At 38.3% G+C, this 8,833-nt stretch overlaps 1 protein-coding gene across 1 annotated transcript in view; it reads right to left on the minus strand.

Moving 5' to 3' along the window:
* LOC102853882 (coiled-coil domain-containing protein 93-like) overlaps positions 1 to 8,833 on the minus strand; it is a 298,740-nt gene that overhangs the window by 34,710 nt on the left and 255,197 nt on the right. The window contains exon 17 of the mRNA XM_006903207.1: positions 4,912 to 5,020. Within this exon, the coding sequence (XP_006903269.1) occupies positions 4,912 to 5,020 (109 nt within the window). The remainder of the gene's footprint in view (positions 1 to 4,911; positions 5,021 to 8,833) is intronic.

Below are 8,833 nucleotides of genomic sequence, written 5' to 3' on the forward strand. Positions count from 1 at the left end.
GGGCTCCGCGGCCCGCCGCCCCAGCCAACCCGGCTCCCGCCCTGCTTCCGCCTCTTTACCCCGCCCCATCCCCCTGGAATTTCTATTTTCAGCTTTTTTGAGGAAGCACCAAACTGCTTTCGGGAATGGTCGCATCATTTTACAATCCCACCAACAATGTTTAAGAGTTCCTTTCTCACCACATCCTCTCCAACATCTATGACTTGCTGCCCTGTTAAACTTTACCACTCTTACTGGAGATGGTACCTCATTGTGGTTTTGATTTACATCTCTCCTATTGCCAGTGATTTGGAGCATTTCTTCGTGTGTCTGTTTGCCATTCGAGTATCTTCCTGTGTGAAAATTCTTTCCATGTCTTTTTGCCCATTTTGTAATTGGGTTATCAGTCTTTTTCTTGTGAAGGCTCAAGAGATTCTGCAAACTTTTGTTATAAGACTCTTCCCCCCACCCCCTAGGTGTATTAGCTCCTTTAATTTTCCCAATGATCTCGTACGGTGAATGTATTAGTTATCTACTGCTGTGTAATATAAGACTATTGTCTGAGATGGTATTACCAAATGTTTGCTCCCTGTAGGTTTTCTTTTTACCCTGCTGAAAAAGATTTTTGATGTGCACAGAAATTTAATCTTTAGAAGGTCCTATGCATCAATTTTATCCTCTTTAGATTGTGCATTTCTGGTTGTATTTGGCAGTCTCTTTATACCTAGGACTAACACATCTAAGCTTGATCTCAGTTTGTCTCTTATGAACGTTACGGTTTTGGGCTTTGGTTTCTGATCCATGTTGAGTTGATTTTTGTGTATGGTGTGAGAAGTGGATCCTGTTTCAGGTTTCGGCAGGTGGAAGTCCAGTTTTGCCAGCACCATTTGTTGGAAAAGGTTATCATTTCGCCATTTGATAGCTTTGATTTCCTTGTCCAATGTCAATTGACCATATAGAGCTGGGTCTATTTCTGGGTTCTCAACTCTGTTTCATTGGTCTATGTGCCAGTCATTGTACCAGCACCATGCTCTTTTGGTTATCACTGCTGTGTAGTAGGTTTTGAAGTCAGGGAGTGCTATGCCTCCAACGTAATTTTTGTTTCTCTTAAGTGTTCTGCTTATTCGGGGTCTCTTGTCTCTCCAAATAAATTTGGTAACTTCCCTTTCAATCTCTTTGAAAAATGAATTTGGTATCTGGATTGGGATTGCATTTAACATGTAGATTGCTTTTGGTAGGATTGTCATTTTCACCATATTGAGTATTCCATGAACAGGGTACATTTTCCCCATTTCTTTAGTTTTTTTTTTTTTTTTTTTTTATTGTTTCTTTCAGAAATGCTCTAGTTTTCTTTGTATAGGTCTCTTGTATCTCTAGTTATATTCACTTCCAAGTATCTCAACCGGTGGTTGGTTATTGTAAATGGCATTGCTTTCTTTATTTCCATCTCTGAGTTCTCCTTGTTAATGCAGAAGAATCCTATTGATTTTTGGATATTGATCTTATATCCTGCCACGCTACTAAACTGGCCTTAAACTCTTAACAGTTTTGCTGAGTCATTGGGTTTTTCTGTGTATACTATCATATCATCTGCATATAGCAACATTTTAATAATTTGTTTTTAGTCTTTCTCCATTGAGAATGATGTTGGCTCTTGGTTTTGCATATATACTTTTCACTATGTTGAGGAAATTCCCTTCTATTCCAATTTTGCTGAGTGTCTTTATCAGGATGTTGGATTTTGTCAAACGCCTTTTCTGCATCAACTGCTAAGATCATATTGGTTCTTGTTATTTACTTTGTTAATATAGTGAATTATGTTGATTGTTTTTCTTATGTTGGCCCTTCCCTGTATACCTGTTATGAATCCCACTTGGTCATGAATGAATGATTATTATTTTTTTTAATGTGCTTTTGGATTCTATCAGCTAGGATTTTCTTAAGGATTTTTACATCAATATTCATCAGCACAATATTGGTCTGTAGTTTTCTTTCTTGGTAATATCTTTGCTTGGTTTTGGTATTAGGGTTATGTTTGCTTCACAGAATGACTCAGAGTCTTTTTTTTTAACATCCATTTTGGTGTACTATTTCTTTTCATAATGTTTTGCTTATCATTGATGATGTTCTTGATGTCACTTGCCTGGTCTTCTGCCATTACAGATTAATGTATTAAATCTATTTTTGAGCTATTTTTAAAATTCAGGTGGAATAAACTAAAGGTTTATTTGGCTCTTGTGGAGTTGTTCTAATTTTGTTCAGCTTCAGTTAGAACATGCATATGAGCAATTCATGGTCTATTCCACACTCAGTCTCATATTAAGGATCTTGAGTTTTTCTATGGCCTTTTTCCACAGATGTAGTCACTTTCATCACATGTAATCCATCAGGTAAGATCCATATATATAGATGTTATTTATGTTTTTTTCTTTTTTTATCTTGTAACAATTAAGGAACTATCGTTACTGCCAATAATAATTTTGCAGGGTTAGAAAATGATAGAAACTATTTTCTGTTTAAAAATCTCATAGAAACCAACTGCCACTGTTCTCTGTTTCTGATCATTTTTATCAAATGCAAGGGTTTTCAATGACAGGACAGTGCTTGAACTTTACCAGGAAGAGTGCATAAGAGACCTAATCTCAAGGAAGAGTTTAAGATTCTGAGTTGGAATGTGCCACATGGAAATCACAGGATGATGTTTCTAGGAAACAGCTCATAGGACAAATACCACAACTCAAAGGCATCAATTCTTCTTCTATCATCCTTAGTTATTGTCCTCTCTGATGCATAGCAAGTAATTGTAAAGACCTGAACCAGGCACACCTTAGTCTCTAGACTGACACCGTTGCTCTTCTGTACTCTGGATAGGTACCCAACACCAAATCTTCCCAATGCAATTACTCTTTTGATTTTCTGGCTGTTGGTACAAAGAGTGTTGCTTGTGGAGCCAAGCAAGCTGAAGCTGTTAATAATCTCTTCAACATCTATCATGATGTTGCCAACTGGCCTAGCAGTGAGAACCTTTCTTTTCCTGATGTTGAGCTTCAATCCATATGGAAGGCTGCAGTCCTTGACCTTCTGCAGCAAGTGCTTTAGGTTCTAAGTTTCAGCAAGCAAAGTAGTGTCATCTGCATAACACAGGTTGTTGACGAGTCTTCCTCTAATCCTGATGCCACATTCCTCCTCCTAGCCTCCCAAACAATCTGTTGTGCATTTAGATTGAAACGGTATGGAGATAGGATGCATTCCTGGCATACACCTTTCGTCATTTTAACCACACTGTTTCCTTGTTCTGTTTTGATGACTGCCTCATAGTCTAACTAAGTATAGGTTTTGTGCAAGCACAATCAAGTGTTCTGAGATTCTCATTCTTCTCAGAATTAGCCACAGATTTTTTTTTCAGTGATCCACATGGTTAAATGTTTTTGTGTCATCAATGAAACAGAGACAGACATTCCTATGGTACTCTGCTTTCAGCTCAGCTCCATCTAACTTTGGCAAAAATATCCCTAGTGCCACGGCCTCTTCTAAACCCAGCCTGAACATCTGGCAGTTCTCTGTTGATGTGTTGAAGTAGTTTTTGACACTTTTCAGCAAAATCTTCCTTGCATGTTATATTAATGATACTGTTCGATAATTTCTGTACTCTGTCAGGTCACCATTATTTTAGAATGCGAACAAATAAAGATCTCTTTCAGTCAGCTGGGCAGGTGGTTGTCCTCCAGAATTCCTAGCACAACTTGGTAAATGCATCCCAGGCAGTAACTTTTCAAATATATCAATAGGTGTGCTGTCAATTTGTGGGGCCTTGTTTATTGCCAACTCCTTCAGAGCAGCTTGAACATCCACCTTCATCACCACCACAACCTCTTGATCATATGTTGTTTCATTAAATTCTTCTGTTATCCAATTCTTTTTGGTATAGTGACTCAGTCAAGAACACAGAGAAGTGTTAAGACTCTGGCAGTGGTGGGCAGAGATGAGCAGGAAGTGACCATAATCCTCTTTAAGAGATGACAAAGAAGTATCCAGGTTGTTACCACTCAACATTAGTAACAGTAAATTAAAGGAAAAGGGGAAGTAGGAGAGACTTGGCAAGAGGAAAGTTTAGCTTCAGTTTATACTTATTGCTCTGAGGTTTCAGGGTGACTTGTAAGAATAAAAGCCCAGAAAAAGGGATGATTCTTTCTTACCTAAAGTAGATAAATTAGCTAAGTCTTGAAGGGTAACAGAGGAGAAGGAATCCCAGGCCCACGACACAGGACAAGTCAAGGTAAAAGATGTGAAAGCATGTTACATGCTATACAATAGTATACAGACTAGGGAAGACTTAGATCAGAAAACAGGTTTCAAAGACAGGCAGCCAAGAGTGGAGAGGACCTCCAAAGGCTCTTGAAACTGTGTTGGCAGGGAGAAAGACACAGCATGAACAGAAGTCTGGACGAGAAATTGCAGGTGAGACTGCAATTGAGCGAGTGGTATTTTAGCAGAGATATATTGTTGTAACAGGCATTACAGGAGCAATCTGAACACAACAAATGCCAACTCTGTGGCCCTAGAATGCCATTCTGAGCCTAGAAACACCTGAACATTGATTTCAAGCTGAGGGAGATCCATGTCTGGACTACTAAAGGTCAAGTCAAAACAGCAAAATATGAAAAGAATGGTGAGATGTTTCCTGTAAGTTCAGGAAAATCCAGAGCACGGGAGAAGGGCTAATCAGAAAGAGTGTTGGTTTGAAATGCTGCCCTAAAAGCTATCTTCATGTAAAGACTCATCCTTGTAAAAAGCACTGGGGGCTTTGCAGTGTTACTAAAAGGATTACCCACTAGATGGCCTTCAAGGTCTATCAATCATCACATTCAAGTGGACTAAGCCCCTCTCTGCCTCTGGTCCCTCTCAGACCTTGTTCACAGTTGATGCACCTACTTTGGTGGTAGAGTTCAAGAAATCTCTTCTGATACTGTATTAGCTCTGCTCGGCTGGGCACCTCATCAATTTTGCGGAGCAAAATGGCTATTTCTCGATTTCTTCGAGCCTAAATGAAAAGGGAAGCAGAAAAAACATGTTTTTGTTAAAGGCCTTATAAGAGAGCCAACATATTCCTCCCTTCCTGACCTGAGCCCGACCTGGAGCACAGGCATGCAATGGCTTAGTGATTTCCTCTCAAGCTTCGGGTGGTATAGGGGAAGAACAGTAGCTGCAAGTGAGAACTACAGAAGAAGCATCACATTGGTAGGTAAAAGGAAAGAAGATTCTGAATTCTGAGTGGAAAAAGATCACCTCCAGTCTATCATACCACAAAGGACTCCAGGGTAAGTAATTCCACCAAGTCTAAGTAGGGAGCAGAACAAAAGGAATGGTTCCCAGATGTCAGCCTGGACCTCCATAGAAATATTAAATCCCTTTAGCCTAGAAAAGCCCAGACAGTTTATTTGTAAAATATCTTCCCAACACTGTCTCTCATCTATAGTCCATAGATGCATTAGTCAGACTATCCCACAAACTACACTGGGGGAGAGAAGGTGGTGACGTTGAATGTGGTACTGGGGAAGCTCCTGGTCGGGCTTTCTTTCTTTTTTTTTTTTATGTGGGCTCTTAGAACTGTCTTTCTTCTGTCCCCATATCTTCCCACTTTCCTCTCTCCCAACTAGTCTCACTTGTAGCAGTAGATTCAGTTTCTAACTCACTGTGAAATACAAGCTCCAAGTAAGAACTCCTTCAACTCCTGGTATCAAAACCCAAACAAGCTCTCTGCTACCCTGGTAAGGAGGTAGGCATTTCTCCATGTGGCCAAGGCTATACATTCTATATAAAGGTGGTCAGGCTCTGAATTCCATATTTTTTCCAGAAATATTAAGGTACAATTATCCACTCCTTTTATTGCACCTATGACATATTCCAATCTGTGAGCTCCTTCCCATCATCATTTAAGTATGTGCAAGTCCTTCACCATTTACAAAAATAAAACTTCCCTTAAAATTCATCAGTTACTTTCAGTTAGCACCCTAATTCTCTTGCCTTTGCAAGAGAAATACACACACACACACACACACACACACACACACACACACCAGCTTCTCTATCCATTCGTTTGTTGATGGACACTTGGGTTGTTTCCAACTCCTTGCTATTGTGAACAAAGCTGCAATAAACATGGATGTTAATATATATGCTTGGATGTCAGTTATGATCTCTTTAGGGTATATTCCCGGTAGTGGAATTGCTGGGTCAAATCGTATCTCTATCTGCAACTTTTTGAGAAAGCGCCATACTGCCTTCCACAGTGGTTGCACCATTTTACACTCCCACCAACAGTGAATAAGGGTTCCAGTTTCTTCACAACCTCGCCAGCATTTGTTGCTTGCTGTTCTGTTAAATTTGTTATTCTGACTGGGGTGAGATGATATCTCATAGCTGTTTTGATTTGCATTTCTCTTAGAGCTAGGGATTTCGAACATTTCTTCACGTGCTTGTCAGCCATCTGAATGTCTTCTTCGGTGAAGTGTCTATTCATATCCTGTGCCCATTTTTCTATTGTATTATTTACCATTACCTTGTTGTGGTGCTAATTTTTTAAAACAATTTAAGTATAATTGGTGACAAAGTCTCTGAATGTTTGTTTAGTGGACTTGGCTGTGAAGGCAGCTGCACCATGACTTTTTCTTGGGGGAAGCCTTTCTATGACCTGCTTAAATTCTTCTTTTGTGATGGTCGGTTCAAGTGTTCTACATCTGTCTGTGTTAATCTGGGTAGCATGAATTCAATGAATTTGTCCATTTTCTCTAGGTTTTCAAATACATCTGAGTATAGCTTTTCATAATATTCTGATATTACTGATTTAATTTCATTTGGTTCTGTTGTGATGTTACCTCTGTAATTTCTTAGTTATCTTTGTCTTCCCTTTCTTTTCTTTTGTTAAGTTTGCCGATGGTTTATCTATTTTATTCCTTTTCTAAGAACAGTGACTGGGATAATTGGGATGGGAGTGTCGGAGACAGTGCGACTGGCACAGGACAGAGCGGAGTTTAGGGATGTTGTACATAGGGTCGCTATGAGTCGCAAGTGACTCGACGGCACATAACAACAACAACAAGAACCAGTTCTTAGACTTGCTGATGGTTTCAACTGTTTACTATCTCACTGATTTCAGCTCTTATCCTTATAATTTCCTTTCTTCTAAAGGATATGGGGTTAGACTGTTGTTCTTTTTCTATTTGATGGAGATGTTAAGTCATTGATTTTGCTTCTTTTTTCTCTTTTTATGTATTTGCCTATTATTGTGAATTGTTCCCTGAGGACTGCCTTGGCTAAATCCTAGAAGTTTTGGTGTGTTATCTTTTCATTATCATTTGTTTCAAGGAACTTATTTAATTCTTTATTTCTTCCAGACCATCACTGTACTATAGCAGGGTGCTATTTAGCTTCTGCATTGGTCCTTTTATAAGCTTTTATCTGCTTGTTGTTAATACCTACTTTTATGGCATTGTGGTCTGAGAAGATACTTTGTATGATTTCAATGTTTTCAATCTGCTGAGGCTTGCTCTGTGTCCTAGTATGTGGTCAATTTTGGAATAAACCAGGTGCAATTGAGAAGAAAAATTCACTTTTAGTTGCGTGCAGTATCCTGAATATATCCACAAGGTCCAACTGGCTGACTATATAGTTTATATACCCCGAGAAAAACAGAACTAATACACAATCAAAGATTTGTACACTGATGTTCATAGAAGTTATTATTAACAGTAACAACAAGATGGAAATACTCAAAATGTCCATCAACAAAGAAATGAATTGAAAAATTATGGTACACTCACATGAAGGAATATTAATAACAATAATTTTGAAAAATATTATAAAACATAGAAAAGGCTGGAGAACATTATGCTGAGGGAACTAACATAGTCTCATAAGGACAAATATTACATAAGACCATTATTGTAAAAATAGAAGATGTGTGCTGAAGTCCAAAGAAGGGGAGGGAAGAGGGAAAATCTCGAGATTACAGAGTTTGATGGGCAAAGTGAAGGGGTGAAGGAATGAGGAAAGATCCAGGGAGAATTGAAGATGGTGGCCATGGATCAATAGTGAATAATTTTATAAAACACTGTGAATAGGAATGATAATATGAAATACAACATAAATAGAGGCGTGCATGAAGAGCAATGTATATTTTTATGCAAGCCAATATACAATTTAAAATAATAATGTAACTAGTCCTTACACACACACACACACACACACACACAAACTTCAAGACAAAAACCACCATAAGGAAGTACACTGCATTATTATTAAAGAATAATAGATCAAGAACACATATCCTTAGTCAACATCTATGTATATTTCTAACTATAGACTTGCAAAATACACAAAACAATGGTTAACAGACTTGAAGAAAGAGAGAACACCACAATAGTAGTAGAAGACTTCAATACACCACTCTCACCAAAGGAAGGACAGGTGAATTTAAAAGAAACTTGACAAAAATGTTGGCAAACTAAACTATATCATCAGCTAACTTGATCGCATACACATATACAGGGTAATTCACCCAATTAAAAAATCAATTTACTATCTTCTCAAGTGCACACAGTATATTCCCCAGAATCAACTATCTATTAGAACATAAAGCAAACCTCAACAAGTTAAAAATTATCTTCTCGAATTAAACAAGATCCCCACCTCACTCCATATACAAAAACCAACTCAAGGTGCATCATGGACCTAGGACTAAAACCAAGGACTGTAAACTTCATTCAAGAAAAGCTTGGAAAAACTTTAGTAGTCCTAATCCACAACATAAAGAGTCTTCCCAGTATTCTGAAAAATTTACAACCAGGAGAAGATA

This window comes from Elephantulus edwardii, unplaced genomic scaffold, assembly GCF_000299155.1.
Source record: "Elephantulus edwardii isolate Elephantulus edwardi_28Jun2011 unplaced genomic scaffold, EleEdw1.0 scaffold00536, whole genome shotgun sequence".
Lineage (NCBI taxonomy): Eukaryota > Metazoa > Chordata > Mammalia > Macroscelidea > Macroscelididae > Elephantulus > Elephantulus edwardii.